At 48.1% G+C, this 21,648-nt stretch overlaps 1 protein-coding gene across 5 annotated transcripts in view; it reads left to right on the top strand.

The window, feature by feature from the left end:
* SRGAP3 (SLIT-ROBO Rho GTPase activating protein 3) overlaps window positions 1-21,648 on the top strand; it is a 246,679-nt gene that overhangs the window by 186,385 nt on the left and 38,646 nt on the right. For 2 of the 5 annotated variants that reach the window (XM_061396332.1, XM_061396334.1), the window contains exons 9-12: window positions 933-1,130; window positions 5,565-5,649; window positions 12,381-12,408; window positions 17,592-17,694. In XM_061396332.1, the coding sequence (XP_061252316.1) occupies window positions 933-1,130; window positions 5,565-5,649; window positions 12,381-12,408; window positions 17,592-17,694 (414 nt within the window). The other 3 variants (XM_061396335.1, XM_061396333.1, XR_009732455.1) reach the window with 3 other exon arrangements.

The raw sequence follows: 21,648 nt of genomic DNA on the forward strand, positions 1-21,648 counted from the left end.
CTAAATGTTGTGTCCAGTGTTGAGTTAAGTGAGTGAACACGACAGAGTAGAGTACTTTCTCTCATGGAGTTTATATTCTGATGAGAAAAGGCAGGTGAGAAATTGAAACACAAAAGCAAGCAAACAGTAAATTGAGGACATAAAGTATCAGCCACTAAGTTAAGAATGCGGTTGTGGCCAGGAGGCAACTTTTAAGCTGAAATCTGAGTGCCAAGAGAGACTCTGAGTGGCAATCATTGTGCAGGGAGTGTGGATGCAGGCTCTCCCAGGACTGTCTTTGAAACCACCGTCCATTCAAGTTCGGGTCCACCCTTTAGGCACAGCTCACTGGGGAGTCGGGAGGCTGGGGCCTGTGTGTGAAGCCTCTGGGGATCCCGCTTGGTCCTGGGAGAGGAGTCAGGGGCGTGGAGGACCAAGCACACCGTATGTTTCGGGCTGTCTTCCTCGAGCTCTCTTTTCTCAGTCAGGCTTGTGTGGACTCAGTGGCCGACAGTATGAGAGTTTGTCCGCTGAGAATGGAGCTCCCTGTATCAGACTGTCTTCTCCCTGCTCGGGATGGAGAGAACAGGGAGCGCTTCCAGGGTTGTCCCTCCTCAGGGCCTTGCCCCCCAGGAGGAGCTTCTCTGGGGCTGTGTAACCACAGAGAGACACAGACCTCAAAACCTGAGTCCCTTGCTGGTCACAGTGTTCTCCAAGGTTCTCACTGGCAGAAGTAGGCCCATGACATGACTGAGCTTAGGCAACCTGGCTTCTCCCCCCAGCCAGTGCCAGCCTTATTTTCCACATCACCATTAACAGAAGTGAGCACCTTTGTCCAGCCCAACTCTGGGGGCTTTACATGAAGAAATAAAGGAATGATTGGGAAAGGACTTTGTGGTGTCAAAGACGTTCTGAGACTACAGGACTTCTGTTGACATGTGGTGTTTCTCTAGGTTAGAAAAACTCTGGATGCCACCATGCAGACCTTGCAGGACATGCTGACCGTGGAGGACTTTGACGTCTCTGACGCCTTCCAACACAGCCGGTCCACGGAGTCTGTGAAGTCGGCCGCCTCCGAGACCTACATGAGCAAGATCAACATCGCCAAGAGGAGAGCCAACCAGCAGGAGACAGAAATGTTCTATTTTACGGTAAGTGGCATCCTGACTGAGAACCTGCTGCAGCCACGCTGGCTGTGACTTTTGGGGAGCAGCCCAAGATAGTGGCAGCCAGAGGAACCGCATGGGTCAGTTAGACCTACAGTTCCTCCAACATGCTCTTCAGAATAAGTTGTCTGCCTTGGCTTTGTGAAGGGCACAGTGAGCTAACCAGTGGGTAGCCTCAGCCTTGATCTTGTATTGACAGTTATTGCAACTTTCCTGTTCTAGAAACAACACAGAGAGGGTTGTGCTCAGTAGGGTGTGAGGAAAAGGGCTGACAGAGCCAGATGCACATCCCAAGGAACAACCCCCAAGTTAAGTGTATGGTTGTCATGTCAAGTTGTGTCAAATTTGGTCCTGGACTCTGCAAACAAGGCCCTGGGTGATCTTTTCAAATAGCTGGTGAGTTGCCAGCCCTTCATGTAAAATCCCAGATTACTTATATTCCATTTGGCCAGGGAGGAACAGGGATGAGAGGCATCGGGGCTTTGGTTCAATGGGTGTTTAGTGAATATGCAATGTTGGGTTGGAGAGGATCTTCCATCTGACACTGGATCCTATTCCACCCTATTCCTGCCCCAGAGTCATGCAGATTGTGCTTGAACAGCCCCAGATTAAAAGCTCCCTCCCTCCCCAAACAACTGTTTTGTTTGGCTTGTGGCTGGCTATGGACATTATAATGTTTTCCCGTATCTCTGTTATCTTCAAAAAGCTTCCTCACGAGGATTTCTGGTCATTGATCTTAATTCTGTTCTCTGGGGCAACCCAGAGAGAGGCTAATTCTACTTGACAGTCTGGCAAGGTTGCAAGGAGCTGAGCTTTTATTTCTCTAGGCCAAACACATCTACTTGTTTCAATCTGGCCTCTTAAGGTTTTGTTTGGAGTGGCTTCAGCATCGACTCTTTCCTGACCATGTCAGTGCTTCTTCTAAAAAGAGACTCCCAGCAGTGAGTCTCTTCCCAGCACAGAACAGGGCTAAACTTTCCCCTCCCTCCACATTAGGGGCTATGCTTCTCGTTTCATGCATCCTAAGATTACATTCTATTGTTTTTCTTTAAAGCTAGTATCAGTTAAATCTCTCTTCTCAGCATACCACCATTAAACTGTCCTCCTATGGGATGTGTAGGTGATGTCTTAGGTGGATCGCATGTTTATTACCAGTTTGATTTCCTCTTGATGGGTTCAGCTCATGGCTCCACCTATCATGAGCCTTATCCAGTTGCTCATCACAGATGCTGTCTCTTCAGACCTTGTGTCTAGAGATTCAGTAAGTGTGGCTTCTGTACCTTAAAGTTTATTAGTTAGAACAAACAAACAAACAAGAAATGAATTGCTATGCCAAGGCCAAGGCCAAAGACAGAGTTGTTCAAAACATGCCATTAGGCTGATATTGATCCACTAATTAGCAGTTTTAGATTGTGTTCATTTAACCAGTGACAAACCCACCCAGTTTTAACATCCAACTCTATTTCTTGCTCATCAAATATCTGTTGAAAGCCAGTGGTTGATGCATACTCCATTTCCTTGATCAATTTTGTTGCTTTCAAGAAAGAAAGCAAAGTGAGACTTAGTGAATGAGTCCATGCCAATTTCGGGGGTTCACCACTCCCACTGGGGGCATACTGTGTTTGTAGAGAATTTATGGGTTACAAAGATAAGGGAGGAAAATGGATGGGCATTAAGTCACTTTGGCAGCAGCGTCAAAGATGAGAGTTCAGCCTGCTTGAAATGAAAAGACAGTATCCATTACGGAGGTCATGGATGTTGTACTTTGATTTGAATATTCAAGTTATCAACCTGATTGGCTAGTGCACCTCATGATTTGATGTTGTGACATTATTTAGGTATTTTTAAGGATGTAACTCTCCTTTTAAAGCAAACATCAATGTGAATCGATGGTATTTTTTTCTTCACGCGTGAAGCCTAGGTGAAGCATAGAAGCAGTAAGTCAGGGACCCAGAGCCCCAGGCTGTAATTCACACTAACCAGTGAGTCACCCACCAAAGCACGAGTTACAAGTTTGGGATTAGAGCTCCACCTGCTTGGGGCACTGAGGCAGGATGAGAGATCACCTACTTACACCTCAGCTCTGGCTTTCATGCTGAATTCTTGAACACAGGATAAAATCAGAGAGCGATATTACTGGAAGCATCCAGAGAGAGCCTCTTGGTGAGTAACTATCAAACCAAAGTGTGTTTTTGAATTATGTAAGAAACTTCTTGAAAGCGCAAGTTCCCAGACTGCCACCCTCCCTGAGGTGGCGCCCTGGAAACGTGAGGACACTGGTCCTCTGGTGTCCTCCCAGGGTTAGACTCACAGGAGTCCAGAGCCTGTGGGCACTCTCCCCAGCTGGTGCCTGAACCACACTGGGAGAAGCACCACGAGTCTCCTCATTTTACCCCGAGGAGGGCATGAGGTCCAGAAATGTTCAGAAATGTGATCAAGGTCACACACCGAGTGGCCACCACTCTAAGCGGTTTCTCCCTCTCATAGAAAGACAACAGCGATGCTTCTGTCATTTATCATCTGAGATTGCAGTGAGGACCAAATATACCTGTTTGAAAACCATCCACAGATACAATGGGGATGACTTAACAACCACAAGACGAGGCCCTAGGAGCTAAGAAAGACCAAGGCCAAGAATAAAGAATGCCCAACCTCCAGAAACCCACCGGGGGTGGGGGGCAGGGTTCACCGAGCTCAGTCTTCTCTGGGCGCATGTGGGCCTTCACCCCACACCTGTATTCTGCGGGCAGAGTGATGCTCTGTATGTCCTGAGCTGCCGAGCCTCACCTCTCTGCTCCTCTGTGCTCCATCTGAGCCTCCTGGCTGAGGCATAGAATGGCTTTTTGGTGAGAAACTAGCTGGCAGATTTGGGGCGATCACATCCATCCCTGTGCCTTCCCCCTCAGGGCCTTGGTAATTGCATTCCCCTCTGCTGAGACCCCCTCCCCCTGTGCACCCACGTGGCCCCTTCCTCGCCTCCTTCAGGCCGGGGCTAAAGTGGCAGCTTTGCCGTGAGGTCTGCTCCCACTCCCAGATCCCATCCCTGCCTTGTTTCCATCCCTAGCGTTCCCCTCCATTGACCTATTGTATATTTTACTTACACTTTTGTTAGCTCATTGTCTTGGTCCTACTCTGCTATGTCAGTGCCCCCAGGTCAGGGCTTCAGCTGAATTTCTCGGCACCTGCTACAGGCAGCTGAATTTCTCAGGCACAGCTGTAAGCACCAGGGATCCAGAAGGGAACTGGTGTGGACCACACCTATGGTGCCTCATGGCTCAACAGAGAGGGCTCCCAGCCTGTGATTGGGCGACACGGGGCGAGGGGGGCCAAGGGAAGCTGGTACCTGTGTGGAGGTGTGGCTGAGGCCGTGCTGAACTGGGGGCAGGTAAATGTGTTTCTGTTCTGGGTGCCTTGTTCCCTGGACTGCACCCGAGTGCACTATGTTTGGCCAGGCCCCTGAACCGGAGGCAGCCTGGATCCCAGGAACTTTGGGCAAATCACTTCTTGTGTGAGCCTCACCTTTCTCATCTGTAAAAAGAAGAAAATCATATCCCCCACAATGGCACCCCACTCCAGTACTCTTGCCTGGATCCCAGGAAATTTGGGCAAATCACTTCTTGTGTGAGCCTCACCTTTCTCATCTGTAAAAAGAAGAAAATCATATCCCCCACAATGGCACCCCACTCCAGTACTCTTGCCTGGAAAATCGCATGGATGGAGGAGCCTGGTGGGCTGCAGTCCATGGGGTCGCTGAGAGTCGGACATGACTGAGCGACTTCACTTTCACTTTTCCCTTTCATGCATTGGAGAAGGAAATGGGAAACCACTCCAGTGTTCTTGCCTGGAGAATCCCAGGGACAGGGGAGCCTGACAGGCTACCGTCTATGGGGTCACACAGAGTCGGACACGACTGAAGTGACTTAGCAGCAGCAGCAGCAAGTGCAGTTTGGGTTATTTTAATTGGAACGTCTCCAGAGGCCTGCAGTGCCCTTCCTCCTTCAGTTCTCAGCCAGATGAAAGAAGACGTGTTCTGAGGCTCCTCTCTGACAGATCCAATAACACGCTCTTGCCTCGGCTACATGCCCTTGGCCCAGAAGCACAGAGGAACTTTGATCGCTAAAAAAGCCCTCTGCCCCAGCTCCTGCCATCCTCACGTGACAAAAGCCCCTTTTACTTTGCCCATCCCCTACCTCCACCACCTCTCTTTGTGTTCTGAAACTGACCTGAAATGTTTCATAGGACTGGGCAGCCACGCTTGACAGAGGTGGGGACCTGATGGAACTGATGCGGAGACCCCTCCCTGCTTCACCCATGCCTGGGGCCTTGAGGGTGGCTTCCCACCCCGAGGTCTGTTACAGAGGCAGAGGTGCCAGGACTTGGCCCTGCAATCTATAATGTCCTTGTGCCTGTGTCTTACAGAAATTTAAAGAGTATGTGAACGGCAGTAACCTCATCACTAAGCTGCAAGCCAAGCACGACTTACTCAAGCAGACTCTGGGCGAAGGTGAGTTGAGCAGCAGAGGCGGGCACTGGAGGGTCCTCCCCACTGGGTCTCGTGTGGCCCCTTGAGCTGTTACAGATGGAGATCCCAGGCACTTGGTAGAATGAGGCCTGGGACTGGGGCCACCTACTGGGACAAGCCAGCTGGGGAAACAGTCTGGTACAGATGCTGTAGTGGGGTCTAGTTTGGCTGCCGAAACTATGGGGCAAACACAAGTCTGAGTTTAACTTGTGGGGAAGAGTCCCAGAAAAAGTGATAATGGGTCCCCAGTAGGTAAAGGGTGGGATCCAGGGCACAGGGCTCTGCACGGATGCTTTTTTAGCAGATTCTGTTTGCCAGGAATACTATTGGAATGCCTGGCCAGGATTCTAGGTCCAAGGAGAATTCACGTATGTAAGGCAGAGTTTGGTCCTTGAGGGACCTGGGGACTAGACTTACAACTCCCGAAAAGCTTCCAACGATGGTTGGAATAAAATCCCATCTGCTTCCGTGGCACATGAAACCTGAAATCATTTGACCCCCACGTGCTACCCTAACCTCATCTACTTCTCGTCCACTCCCCTACTGTACTCCAGCTGCACTGAGCTCCCTCCTGCATTTCAGAGCTCATCTAACTTATTCCTGCCTCAGGGCCTTTGCATCTGCTATTCCTGCTGCCTGAAATGCCCCTACCCTGTATCTTTGTGTGGATGGCTCCTTATCCTTCAGCTGTCAGCACAGATATCACTTCCTCAGTGAGACTCTGCTGTCCCAGCCTCAGGGGATCACCACCTCTGTCCCAACACTCTCTCTGTTTGATTTTCTTCATCTTGGTTGTCATCATGTGAATTCAACCTCTTTTTCATCCGTTCACCTGCTTGTCATTGATCACACCTCCACACCCAATAGCATTATATCTTCAACCAGAGTAGGAACTTCCTTGCTTGTTTTGCTCACTGCTTTATCTGTAGTGCCTAGGACAGTGCCTAGCTCATAGTAGGCACTTAATTAATAGTCACTGAATGAATGCTGAACGATCACCAGAACATGAACTAGAAACCATCCAAGATCAAGGATGTTTCAACTGACAAAAAAGGCACACCCTAAGAATTGAAAATTATATTTTATTCGGTGGAAAAAACTGAGGCCTTAAGCCCAGGATGCAGTATCTTAGATAACTCTGAGAGACTGTTCCGTAGAGGCAAAGTGAGGAACCAGGACATTTAGGAATTTTTGCAACAAAGACGAGGTAGTCAGAACACCAAAGGACTGGTGTTAATCGAAGAAAACCTGACATCTCAAGTTAAGGAATTTGGGCTCTTCTATGTATGAGAAGGTGCAAGAGTCTGGGCTCACTGAAATCATTCCTTTGATATGTACCTCAGCTCTCTGGGGCCAGCATCCTGTGTTTTCTCATCCTGGTTTCCTCAGGGTGCACCATTGCAGGGAGCCAGGGCTGGTGGCTGCAGTGTCTGATGATTCAGTGGTGGACATAGTGTTTCCATCCTGATTCCCTTGGGGCTGTCTGTCACGGTTGGCTTTAGTGGTTGATGGACGCAACATCCTCCCTGATATGGTAGGTGGCATTTTTAGTGCACAGGTGGTTTAGAGCAAGTCCTGGTGGCCCTGGAGCTTGGTATGAGGCTTAACTTTGAGCAGAGGAGCTGACCTGGGGCTTCTGAAGCTGTTAGGCCACATTCAGAATAGCCCTGTGTTCTGTTTGGAGAGGGCTGTTGGCTGAAGGATGTGCTCGACTAACATGGAGTCTGGGAAATACGGGGCCAGTATCAGAGAGGCGAAGGGACTTCCCAAGATGTCAGTGCCATTAGATCCTGAGATGACAGCTTGAAGCAGTTTAGAGATGTCCCAGGAGTGTTCTGGGGAGTGAATGTGACAGGACAAGAGCGTGTGCTGGGCTGTGGGGATGGTGGGCCCTGCTGCTGGGGGTTTGCCATCCACGGTACATCCTCGCCCTTCACTGGCTTGCTCTCTTCTCCCTGTGCGTGCACATTCTAGTGGCTGTGCCCGAGCCACACAAGTTCTGTTCACTCAGCAGCTATCCAGGGGGCTGCCAGGCTCTGCAGGTACTTGGCATGTGTGAGCCCCATGCCTTAGAGGAACTGGTGAGAAATGAAACCATTTCCAGCCCCAAGGCATTTGCAGTCTAGCTGGGAGACAACTCATGAATTCATTAAAGAATTAAATAGTGATAACATTATCACACAGAAATACTGAATAAATTGCCAGGTGAACAATGCAGGCTCTGAGGACTGTGAGTCCCAGGAGGGAGGTTTTACCGTGGGCCCAGGAGAGCAGGAAAGGCTTCTAGAAAGATGAATAACTAGGGCTTGAAGGAATAGCCAGGACTTTGAAACTAATAGCAGTGGAATTTTTTTCAATCAACTTTATTGACATATAATGGAAATCCCATAAGATGCACCCATTTTATGTGTAGACATCAGTTTTGACAAACACATACACCCAGATATAACCAGCACTCAAAAGCTCCAGCCCCAAAGGGACAACCCAAAAGTTATCTTGTGCCTCTTTGCAGCCCACCTTCACCCTAGCCCCCCATCCTCTACTTGAAACCACCTCTGACCTGATTTCTGTTGCCATAGACTAGATTTGTGTGCTCTAGCTGGTGACAGCTGGGAATCTTTTGGGGATGATAGAAACGTTCTGTTTCTTGATTTGGGTAGAGGTTAGACATGGGTGTTTATATTTGACAGAACTCATTGATTGAGGGGAAGAGGGGGAAAGAGTGAGTTGCAATGAGCTTTTTCTTCATTCCCTGCCCCCGCGCCCCTGGCAACCCTTATATTCTGCCCATCCTGACATTTCAGTATTGGACCAGGGGAATGGGGCCATGGGGGACTGTGAATAACACAGAGGGAACCAAAACAGTGAGAATGGAGGGAACGGGATGAGACAGAAAGTCCTAGAGAGCAGCTTGGATGAGTGTGTGATGGAGCAGCTTTCACAGCTTGCAGAATCAGTTTTTCTGGTCATGGGATTGGGCACTGAGGGGTGTTTCTCATGAGCCATTTAACAGAAGGCAGGTCCACGTGAGTTGCTGACTACTTGTGTTTTCGAAATCAGACACTCTGGATTTAGAAAACAAGATGTTCTTTTAAAAAATAAGATCCCAGATGAGAAAGTGCTTCTCTCGAGCTTCCCTGTGAGTGCTATCAGATGCAAGCTTTTATTCCTGCCCCTGCCTGAGTGGCCTTAATGAAATAATAATAATAATTAGTTTTGGTTGGTATGACTCCTGACCCATTTGGTCTTCTAAGTATGTTTAGACTTCAGCTGCATCTTGCTCTGAGATATGATATATGAGTCCTTCTCCTGAGTTTTGAGCCGAAGAGCAACAAAAAACAAGAAATGCAACTTCAGAAGTACAATGGCAGCTAAAAAAGAGCCATCCAGATAAATTTCCATAGTCCTGTTTTCTCGTAAGCCAGCAGTGAGTAAAGTCCACTGTGCTGTTTTTGATATCTGGCACAGGTCTTGTTAGACTGGTCAGTTCCGGGGAAGTTTTTTCTTATTTTGATAAACTTTTTATTTTAGAGTAGTTTTATATGTATAGTAAAGTTGCAAAGACAGTACAGTTTCCATATATTCTACATCCAACTTCCCCTATTATTAACATCTTCATTTAACATGAGTATGGTATATTTGTCACAATTAATATATACTGATAAATTATTATTAACTAAATTACTGAATTACTGAAAAAACTGAAGCTGAGACCAAATCTTCAGTCTTTTTTGTATCTCCCCTGCACGATAAGGATATATGTGGATTCTTAGGGCATTGAGGGACAGGGAAGAATTTGCACTGACTTAGTTTGATAAAGCTCAGAACCTTCTAATTTACTCCTCTGAGAGTCATCAGATGAGTCCTCTCTACCTGGACATGTTAACTCTTCTGTTCAGTAGAAACTTCTTGTGAGAGTGGGGCTAGAGCAGAGTGACACCTGCATCATCAGCTGTCTTGTATTGGGAGGAATAATCTGGTTGTTTGAAAACAGGTGAGAAATATGGGGCCAAGTGAAATATTTTGGCTAAAAAAGATATAGGCTTTTTTTTAAAAAAAATGAAATGTCATGTCTAGTGCCTTGGTTTCTCTCGAGTACTCTTTTGACAGCATGCCTCAGAGAAACCACAAGCTGGAGGAGACTCTAGGTCTTGCAGGTCACCCTCACTTAGAGGCAAATTTTTGAACATAATTGACCCCAGGCATACAAGTCAAAATGCTTCTAGGTGCCCTGCAAACTGGGCTTCCTTGTTACAAATGTCACTGCCACATCTTGGAAATAAGAGCGCACACCCTTATGTGCCTTTGGCTGTTGCTACGTCATTTTATTGGCCAGAGAATTCTTAGTTTGCCATCTCTGAGCCTTAGATTTCTGACCTTTTATATTGCTCTGGGTAATCAGTAAGCTCCAGGGTTTACACCTAAGATACAGTGGTTTTTCAATTTACTCTAGCTGCTCAAGGGTAGATGGTGCGTTGTCTATAAAAAGGAGTGAGACATAACCTTTTCAGACCAAGATTTAATGTCCATTACGGAGCAAAATGTCCACCAGGACCAGACAGTCTGACCTTCTAGAAAATGACTAAGCCACCAACAATAAAGAATATTTTCACAATCCCAAGAGGTCTCAGATGGTAAAGGGCATAGCATTTTTTATTTCTGTTAGAAGTTGAAACACCGTATTTCAAAAGATGTTAGTAAAGGGGTTCTTGAGAGCTGGAATGTGAGTCAAAGCTGAAGGAGAATCGATTCCATTTGTTGCCAGAGCAAAGTCTGTCTTGAGTGTGTTCTGACATTCTACTTCTGAGACCCAGACCCTTTGACTCCTACCTATCCCTTTCTTCCCTCCTGGCCCCTATTTGTCCATTCATCTGTCCATCCATCCATCAAAAGCACAGACTCTGTGCTTGGCTAGAACTGGGGGTACAGTATATATAAGACAGACAAGGTTCCTGCCCTCCTGGGGGAAGAGAGACCTCAAACAGGAAACAAACCATTAAGTAAAGAATTATATCTGTGGTAAGTGTCCGTAAGTAGAAAATTTGGGCTGAGATAGAGAATAGTTGTGTATGGGGTTGAGGAGCATGGGGCACTTGCTTTAATGTAGGTGATCAGAGAGGTCTCCAAGGGGAGGGGACGTTTAAGCTGAGACTTCAGAGGGGTGGGAATGTGTCTGCCACATGAAAAACTGGGGAAAGAGTTATGGGGCAGAGGGAACAGCTTATGGGAAGGCAGGAAGGGATGAGGTGAGGTACAACGAAGGGAAGAGCACTGTGCCCAGACCACAGTGAGTAGGTAGAGGAGTGGGCCAGTCCGGGAAGAGGTGGAGCCGGAGCCTCTTCCTAGGCCCCCTCTGTCGGTCAGAGTTGCACAGTTAACTACATCCCTAAGGGAAATGACATGTTGTATAGTCAACCCAGGCCACTGGCTGACCCTATCCTAGGTGGGTTGCCATCAGCTCTCACTGGGGGTCTTAGGTGAAAATGTAACTCAAATTGGTGTCTGGCAGGAATTTGCCTCAGACTCCAGACACAGTCAAATTAAGTAGAGCAAATTTTCTTGTTTTACCTCACTTTTCTCCTTTCCTGCTTTGGCTTCAGTTCAACCAGCTGCAGTAACTCTTGTAACTGCTTGTGGCTTTAGTCAGGAATTAAGGAATTGTGTGCTGATTTGCTCCAAGTTTTATTTTCAGACTTCTCTCACTGTCTTCCTCCCCTCATTTTCCTCCCCAGCTCCATTCAGCATTGTTTTCCATACAGAAGCATAAATACTCAGTTCTTTCTTCTAGAAAGTCTCTTTATGTGAATACTGAATGCAATTCTAGAATCTAGAGCAATGTGGTCCAATATGGTGGCCTTGAATCATAAGTGACTATTGAACACTTGAATCGCGGCTAGCCTGAATTGAAATGTGCAAAATGAGCATCAGATTTCAAAGAGTTAGTACTATACACATATGTTTAATATATAACCTGTAATGGGCTTCGCAGGTGCCAGTAGTGGTAACCCGTCTGCCAATGCAGGAGACATAAGAGACTCAGGTTCGACCCCTGGGTTGGGACGATCCCCTGGAGGAGGGCATGGCAACACACTCCAGTATTCTTGCCTGGAGAATCCCCATGGACAGAGGAGTATGGTGGGCTAAAGTCCATAGGACAGCACGAGTCGGACACAACTGAAGCGACTTAGCACACATGCCTGCATATACCTATAACATCTTATTAATTTTTTATATTGACACATATTTAAATAACATTTTGACATAAGTTAAATAAAATATATCATTAAAATTAATCTCACCCATTTCTCTTTAAGTTTTGTAATGTGGCTACTAGAAATTGCGGCTTGCATTTTATTTCCATGGGGGCAGCGCTGACTTAGAGGTTCTCTATTGCACCACAAAAAATAATGAATTACTCAGTCATGCTATGGATGAACTTCAAAAGCCTAGTTATGTGAACAATAAGAAATAAAATATATGTGAACATGGCCCTACAAATAGGAGGCACGGAGGATTTAATAAGACTCAGTTCTTCCCAGCAGACCACACCTTAGGCATAATTAGATTTCCCATTTCATAAATAATTAAGTTCAAGTGTGAGTTGTTTCATGTTTTTAGAAAAAGACGAATGTGCACCGGTCAAAAGTAAAATAAGCAAGCAAAAACGAAAACAAAACCAACAATTAAACATTAATGTACACTTTTCTTTCCAGGCGAGAGAGCGGAATGCGGTACAACCAGGTAAGAGCCGGGGATCCTGTTTCCTGCACCAGCCGCCTGAGGTGGGGAGCGGGAGGAGACGGGAGGCGCAGGAAGGGACGGGAGGGCGGGCACAGTGCTGGAGCAGGAGCAGCACAGTCTTAGGGAGCAGCGCCTTACCAGTGCCCCCACGGGGGTGTGACTGTGCTGAGAGGGGAGGCAAAGGCCTTTGGCTGCTCTGCTCATTCCAGCTTTAGACTGTGACAGGAAGGGAGCCTTTCAGAGCTGCTCTGGGCGGTGGGTGTGGTCCCTCGGCGGCGCTATCCATCAGGTGGGAGGAAGGGACCGTAATATATATTGCAGAGTGTTGAGGGCAGCCAGAAGCCGGAGGCGATCAGGTTGCTGTCCACCTGTCTCCCCATCCGTTCTATGGCTGCTGAGCAAACTGCCGAGGAGGGTTGGTGGGGAGGTGCGGGGCGGCACGCAGTAGCCCGGGGTCCGGGTTTGCCAAGGCTCTGGGTTGGGCTGGAATCCCGTAGCAGCACCGCCGGGCACACGCATGCGCATATTCACACTAGCGCACACAGCTCCCGCTGCTGCCCGCACTGGCTTCCGACTTCACCGCACTGGGATGGACTGGTGGCGGGGCCCCTTGCTCGGGAAGTAACAGTGGACAGCTTCGCTTTGTCTCCAGCTCGCTCACCATTACCCTCTGCGCTTTCCCTGAGCAGACCAGAGCCAGTGAACACTTTCACTCAGCAGCGGATAGCTGAGGGTCTGACTTCAGGACTGGACCTTTCCTTTACCTGCAGAGAATTTAGGTCCCTAAGCAGCCCCATCGCTGCCTGGGTACCTTAGAGCCCATCCGTTTTCCCGTCTCCAACAATGCCTGTCCCACCGCCCAACATGAATTTAGCCGGTGGCCTCAAGGCCTGCACTTTTCCATCATGTGACCACTGAGGTCTGGTTTTTGCCTCATTCTGGGCCCAGTGACCCAGTGACATCCTTTCCCCACAAGTTCTTCCCAGTGGCTGGGAATCCTGGAAAGCTGTCCTATTTGGCAACAAGAAGGATGAACCCTCAACTCCCTCCTCATTTGGAAGGGAGTTGGCTGGGAAGAGGCTTGGAAAGCTCTGGGATTTTCAGTTTACTGAGCCCAGGGTTGAGGAGACCAGGGACTCTCCAGAAGCTTAGTCTGTGCAGCTGTTCCTCTAGGATCCGGCAGTCTGGGAACACTGGGATGATTCGTGATGCCAGGGGAGGCCTTCCCAGCATGTGGGCCAGCAGATGTGCAGGCTTACTTTCTAAGAATCTTTTAGAAACAAATTCCTTTTTTAAAAATGAATGAATTAATTAAATTTATTTATGGCAAGTGTTGCCTTTTAAAAAAATATATTTATTTATGCAGGAGAGTGTTGTCCTTTAAAAAAATTTTTTTTAAATTTATTTGTTGCAAGAGAATGTTGTCATAGTCCCCAAACAACAGAAGCTACATTTTACACCAAAGTCTGCAAATAGTGCAACAGATGGGGGATGAATTGAGCCATCCCTCACTTCTTCCTAATTCCTAGAACTCATGCGGGAATAGTGGTTCCAGCAGATTGTAGGAGAGATCTGTCATCAAACCCTTGGCGAGGTCCCAGGGTGTTCCTTAGAGAAAAGTTGAGGGGTTTTGCTTTTTTTAAAAAATAAAGTCCCCTGAGATGTTTTCTTCCACACCCTCATGGACCTAGGGCCTGGGAAATCCAAGCTAGGATTACAGACCTCCCACTTAGATACACTGTACTATACTGTACTAAGCTGTAAATCCAGATATCTACACTTTGGCCCTTGGCCAAGGTCAAAGGCAACTCTCTTAGTAAACTAAAAGCTTCCTCTTCTAAAAATCATTTTTAACTTATCATAGAGTGCATTGCTAACTTGGAAGTATTTTTGAAATTAATCTTAAATGCCCTGGGTGAGCTATTTCTATACTGTGGCCCTCTCTGTCTCCCATAGTTTCTTGTCAAAGGTCAGTGTCATTTTGGATGATTGGTTGAGCAGATCTTCTCAACAAGCTGCCGCTGGCCTTGTAGAGATAGACCAGTTTTGCACATGTGCCAAAACACGTTGTATTTTTTTCTCACACTTTAGAACGTTATCTTAGAATAGCCCCAATTCATAATAACCCTGTAATTAGCATCTTTGAGCAAACTCCGGGAGACAGTGAGAGACAAGGAAGCCTGATGTACTGCAGTCCATGGGGTCTCAAAGAGTCAGATACTATTTAGTGACTAAACAATAACAAAAAATTAGGCTGACCAGATACAATAATGCACTTGAAAGGTATATGGTAAATGGCAAATCCAAATGCAAACCTAAGATTTGATTATGGTTTTTCAAACCATTGACTGGCTTCCCTAACCTAGAACTTGCTCCAAGTCTGAATTAGTGGTGGAACCATTTGAGATTTATCCACACAAATGCAACCCCATGCACACCCATGCACAGCCTCCAAGAGCCTGACCACCATCCAACTATAATATTGCCGCCATTTTGAATTTTGACTCCCACGTCTGTGAGGTTGTCTAGGAAAATCACCATCCTTTTGATCACAGAATAATTTTGAGGCCAAGTTCTGTGTTGCTAATGTGTGTTAATTTTCATCTTGGTTGAAAGGCAGAAAGGGGACATTGGTCTCTGGTTTCTCTTTCTTCCTCTCCGTGGCTTTCTCTGTTCCTGTTTTCCCTGCCTCTCTCTCTCTTTCTTTCCTTTTTGCTTGGCAACTGAGCAGCAGAAGAGATGGAAGGCTTAGGCTGCCCCACTTTCCTTGGCTGAGCTGCCCCTCTGCTCCCCACTTTGTGCCCCACCCAGCACTTCAGTAAGTCGGTATCAATTTGATGTAATGCAAAGTTGGGATAGCTACGTTTCCTTGTCAGAGATTCTGCTCCGTGCACAGAGCACCACACTAAAGGAAGAAATCCTGATGTGATTCCAACAGTCCTTTGCTTTCTGGATTGGGCAGGAGAAATTTTATAACTCACAGGAAAAAAAATTCCTTAGGACTTAACTTTATGAAATAAATTTTAAAGGCATCTTAGACTTTTTTTGGTATTGGTGTCTAACACCTGCATTGAGTCTCTACTCCTGTTGACCATGAGAGTTTAATAGATAATTTAATGCTATTGCTGGGTGTTCTGTGGTAAAACCCATTTCCTCATGTCCATACTCACACCAGAACCTGGAATAGGAAGAGCTGAATTCTTTTCCTGTGACCTTGGGCAAGTTTCTTAATCTCTCAGTGGCTCATTTGCCTTATGTTTAAAGTAGGTTTAATAGTTCTTGCCTACTTCTCAGGGTTGTTGTGAGGATAACATGCAGTGTAAGATAATGAAATGATCAGACAACATTCAAAAACAGAAACCCAAATCACCATGGAAACAAGGTGGCTCAGCTGCTACCCTCCAGTTATTAAACGTAAAACCTATGGCCCCCTGTCACATTTCTGGCACTCTCTTTGGCATATGTAAATTCAAAAGCAGATCTAGCATAAGAAATACTCACTCTCACATGCCCTTATCCTCAAAAAAATAAGTACCTTGTGAAAAAGAAATGACATGGACTTAGCTAACCAAATTGACATAGATCCAAGATGGGCTCAAAATAACCTTGCCTGTTGTTTCTTTTCGAAGTTTTGGTCTGTGCTGTTATTTTTGGTTCCAATGTTTGGGTGGCATGAGATTTGGATTCCACTGTGTCTTTGCCCATGCATGTCCTGGAGCTAGCAGTATTTGCTCAGTATTCAGACACCAAGAGGAATCTGATCTGAGGTCCCTTGATGGTGGGGCTGCTGAAGCAGACAGGCGAACAAGGCCAGTGAGCAAGGCAGCATGAGTCTATCTCCTTGATGGGCTCCACAGCACGTATGATTTCTTGCCCATTCACAGAAATCAGTCAAGATGTGGGGGGCCCATGTCTCTGTTCATCACACATGGACATTATCTGTGTCAGGCTGGGTCCCCCCTCGGTACCTCCCAAATTATGAGCTAAGCCAGTTGAAAGTGAACTGTGTCTCTTGGTTAGGGGTCTTTCTCCTAACCTTTGAAAGTCCTTTGACCTAGAAGGCTGGCAGCATTGAGTCAGGCCAACTTGGGTGGTGAAAGGTGAGCAAATAAGCCAACACAGGCATATGCATGTGAGCAACTCTGGAAACCGGTTCAGTGTTTGTGGCTGTTTCACTGTTGCTGGTGAACTGTGGTGTGATCGCCCCTCCCTGTGTCCGAGATGGAGCGAGCACAGGGAATGGAGATCCTAAAGTCAAGCAAGACACTTTCAACCCGACCCCCCAGTCCTCTGCTGGCAAGGGTTAATGGAATGGATGAGTTTGGGCTGGATATGGGAAAGTGCCCTAAGGCTCCATGACTGACCCAATGGGAAAAATCTTGGGCTTAGAGCCAAAGAGGCTGAGTTTGGGGTCTAGCTCTGCCACTTCCCCACTCTAGAGCTCGGTTTAGGCCTCTGTAAAATGGGGCCACACGTGCAGAGTTAAGCTGATGTTAAGCATGACAGTGGATTTGAAAACACTAACTGAAAGTGTACTTGACTAAGGACAGGAGATAGTCCTCACCCTGGGTCCCCGGGAGTTCCCGGGGGCCCCCGAAGAAGCTGCAGCCTCCCTCTTGGCATCAGTTTCTTCATCTCTAAAATGAGAATAATAACTGCCCGGCTCTTAGATCAATGGAATAAAGAGTAGTCAAGTGCATTTGAAATGCTTAGCAGCATTAGGAAGATCAGTGCCCCAGTACATCAGGAGCTGAGACTCGGTGATGTGTTTAAGCCAAAACAATGAAAATTAACCCTTCCAATCATCTTTGAAAGTCTCTTGCTTTCTTCGGCTACAGGTTACATCTCACCCCTGACTCCCCCTCCATCTGTTTAGCTTTGCAGGATGGCAGCCTCTGATTGGAGTTTCAGTGGTTTCCCGGACACGTGCTGTGCCCCCCCCATAATGTAGAATGTATTTGTGTTACATGAGTCTTGGTCCTGCCTGACGCTGTGGATCAGTTAAGACACCCTTGAACATCCAGAGGCCTTCAGATGGAGCATTGGGCACCAATGCACTGGGGGTTCAGGCCTTCCATTTGCATTGTGTGTTCTCCTTCAGTCGTGGGTTACAATAGTGTCTCCCCCCATTGTATGTTTACCTTGGTTGCTTTCTTGATTTCTTTTGTTCCGTTTTCCCCTAGGCCCCCCTGTCTTCCCCCTAAACCACAGAAAATGAGGAGACCTAGGCCTCTCTCAGTGTGTAGCCATAAACTATTTAACGGCTGTATGGAAACGTTCATTAAGGTACTTGCTGGGGAGCCATGGAGTCCGCGAACGTGCCCAATGTAATGGCAGCCTCTCTCCACCTCCTACCCTGGCCAACAGCCCTGCCCCGACCTACTGACAGACTGACATCTGACCAACCAGAACTTTCCATCTGGGCCCTTGGCCAGGCCATGTAGCTGGCTGGTCCTCCTGGTGGCCTGCCTGTAGCTTCAGAGGCACTTTTGTCTCTGACCAGTGGCTTCTAAGAGTGCTTCCCCTTGCTCCTCAGCCCTGGCTGAGTGGGGGTTGGGGAGGGCTGTCAGCCCTGCTCCCCTGCTTGAGGAACTGCAGTCCTGACCAGGCTGAGGGACAATTAGAGAAACCCCCTCACCTCCCGTCACACACACGTCTCCCAGGAGCAGACTGGTTGGAAGCAACACAAAGGAAAACCCTGCTTTGTATAACAGTGTATTTTTATACAAGTGATTTTTTTTCCCCTAAAAGTTGAGAATAGACCAACAAAGGAAACACATACAATTTGTGTGAGAGACAGCCCTACCACCTTGTTTTGCTTCTTGTGAGGCAGTTTGGGAGAAGGGAAAAGAGATGAAGTAGTCCCTTTAGAATTCCAGGTTAACCCTTTACACCTTAAACTGGAAAGGAAGGTTTTCACTTCAGTGAGTTTCTCTGTTCTTGCTTCTCGGCTGCAAAGGGTGCAGGATCGAGCCGTCCCAGGTAGAACAGCCCAAGGCAAGTTAAGACAGTGATGAAGTTGGAAAGGGTAGCAGGTGGGAAATATCCTCAGGGAAGGGCAGATGCACTCTGCACGTCACTTAGGGGAGCAGGAGGAAGGTCCCTACCAGTTACTGGAAGCCCGCCACCATCTAACAAAGACACTCACTGCAGAAAATAAGACTCATGTCAGTCAGGAGAAAAGGCCCTGAAGGCTCCCAGGCTCTGCCTGAGACACGTTTGGAGTGTTGGAGGCTGCCTCTCCTCCAGCTCTCTCTCCATCCCCAGACAGGACTTACTGGGCAGGGAGGGTCGGCCTCAGGTGTGGGAGGGGGTGTGGGCAGTATCAGCCTGGGTCCCAGGGCTGTCTCTGCCTGTGAACTGAGTTCTGGGAAAGGGAAAAGGGGACAGGAGGGCCCCAGTTGGGGGTGCCCGAGGGGTGGGAAATAGCAGCGGCTGCTCTCAGATGCCTCAGCGGAGGGAGGCCTGGAGGACCCCAAAAGGACCTGGGAGCAGCAGCAAAGGGGCACGTTGGGAGGTGACCCCGAGAGAGCAGTTTGCCATCCAGAAGGTCATGGGAGAAGAGGCCTGTGTCAAGAGCCCTTCCTTCATCCTCCGTCCTTGCTCCTACAAGACTTCCTTCTCAAAAAATTGCACTCCAGAGCTGAGGGGAGACTGAGGCCCATTTGCTACTCTCTGCCCTCAAAGACCTTATCGTGTCACGCAGGAGGTTTTTGACGCAGAAGCTGAATGTGGAAGATGATTCAAGATGAGTGCTTGGTGACTGATCAGTACAGAAGTAAGTTCTGTGAGCACTCTAGACCAGGAAGAGCCATGGGCACCGGGGGCAGGGGCAGCATTGAAGGAAGTGTCGGCAGAGGGGAGGATGGACGGAGAAGCTGCTGAGAGAAGGAAGAGAGTGAGTAGAACCTCAGAGACACGGACATGTTTTGGAATATGCTTAGCTTTTTGGAAACAGGTGGTCTGTCAGGACGCTTGGAAGGCTCTCTCACCTGATTGCATTTGAAAGCAAAGGTGTTCCGTTTAGTGAGACAATTTCTGAATGGAGAACTCCTACATAAAATGTGTGACAATCAAGTCATCTGACTTTATTCCCCTGACAATCACAACACCCACGGGTGTGTTTGCCCCTTGGAGGAAGTCGGTCCTTCTTCTGCATCTATAGGCTTTGCTGCACCTGGTCAGTCTCCCGCAAGCCTGCAACAAGCGTCTTTGTCAGCGGTGCCAAAACCTTGTCTTTGAATGGATGGTCTTTTGGAATGAGAAGTGTCATTCAGAGTCCAGCTTGGCAGCCACCGGAGCCACAGAATGGCAAGAGGTATAGGCTGCACTGGGCGCCAGGAGACTGGCTCTGAAAAGAGCCCCCAGAGAGGGGCACCCTAGAGAGCTGGGCAGTGGCCCGTCCCTGGAATAAGGGCACAGCTTCCTCAGGGGATAGTTTGACCGAAACAAAGTTTGTTTGTTAAGCGATTGCATTTCTTTGTAGTCACGTGTGCTTGTACCACATATTATCAGTGCAGGTCAACCAGCTCCTCTGTGCGCCCTCTCTGAGCTCAGTTTGGGACGGACTGCAGTAGCGGGGCCCCAGTCTCAAGGATGGTTAAGTCTCAGAAAATGAAAAGGCAGTGTGATGCACTCAGTCCTTCAACCTTTATGAACGGAATTTAATTTCCTCTTAGGAGTCCCATGCTATCTGAAAGAAGATTCAGCACGAATCTCCATCTCTGAAATGCCAAACTTCTGAAAGGCTTGTCAGTAAAATAACATTAAAGAATCTGCCTGCAATGCAGGAGACCCGGGTTCGATCCCTGGATCGGGAAGATCCCCTGGAACAAGGAATGGCTATCCACTCCAGTTATTCTTCCTGGAGAATTCCACGGACAGAGGAGCCTGGTGGGCTACAGTCCATAGAGGGTCACACAGAGTCGAACACAACTGAAGCAATTGAACACACACACACATGAGTGTGTGACGAGGATCAGATAAGTAGCTCATGGCAGGTTCTAGAGCTCTGCCTGGTGCAGTGTAAGCACCAGGGGAGTGTCAGCTGCGAGTGCTGCCGGGGCTTTCCTGAGGGCGCCCACGGCCCCCATCTGACCATCTGTCACTGCTGTCCTAGGTTCAGGTGGGCTTGACCAACATAGGAAAACCCTAGCAGCTGAGACGCCAGGGCTGGACGGGTGACAGCAGGGAGGAGGCTCACATCCTCCTGACTCTCAGTCAGCAGGGTGGCCTCCCCCAGGAGCTGAATGAGACACAGTACACACTCCAGAGCCTGACCTGCTGCCTGTACAGGAAGAAAGAGGAACGTAGTTCTCCCCTACAAATGGGCGGTTTCAGTGAAAGCAAAGGCTCTGGTTCTGCCTGCAAGGTCACCAAGGTGTTCTGACCATATGGCCCTCCGTCACTCCAGGTTTTGTCAGTTTTGGGTTCCCTGAGGGTCTTTCAGTGCCAGGGTGAGGGTCCTCGGGAAGAAGGAGACCAAAGTCGAGCGAGTACCTGGGACCTGCTGCCTCAGCTGTTTGGTGGGAAAGCACAGTCCGCCGTGTGAAGTTGGAACCGGGCAGCTTGCCCTTGGGTCCTATCCAGAGGGCCCCTGCAAAATACAGTCTTGGTTAACCAAGAGCTAAGATCGAGGTTCCCTGAGCTGACTGCGGGGACAGTCCCAGCAGACAGCCGAGAGTGTGTGTCCCTCCTTTCTGTGGGCAGCTGGGCTCACCTTAAGGGGTCTTAGGTGGGCTCTCATTGCTGGTGAATAAACAGCCCCTGTGTTGAGAAGAAGGTAGACTTGAGGTTAGGAAAGGGTTTAGTGCTCACTGTTCCTGCACATTGACAAGGACTGAAAGAGGCCTCTTTGCCCTCTGGTGTCCAAGGCAGCCACCCTGGAAGGCTGGCGGGGCAGGTCCCTAGCTCCTGAGCCTCGTAGGCTGCCTGCCATCTCCCTGGCCCTTCACTGGCTGCCATTGCATTTCGGCGTTCCCGGACTCTGAAGGATCTGCTTACTCTAACTGATCTTACTCCTGCATAATCTTTTCTTTTTCTCCTGCTCTGCTGCCTGTTTATTTTTTGTTATCAGAGGAAGAAGAAATGCTCGAACCAGGAACCAGGTATTTAATGGAAAGGTCCGTTAGCCCCATTCAACTGGATGGAAACTGTCTTTAGTCCTGACTTGTAGCACAGGGCCCGCCTTGCCTGTTGCCAACGAGTCCACTTTATTATCCTCTCTGTGACTCTAGTTAA

Source organism: Bos javanicus, chromosome 22 (genome assembly GCF_032452875.1).
Source record: "Bos javanicus breed banteng chromosome 22, ARS-OSU_banteng_1.0, whole genome shotgun sequence".
Lineage (NCBI taxonomy): Eukaryota > Metazoa > Chordata > Mammalia > Artiodactyla > Bovidae > Bos > Bos javanicus.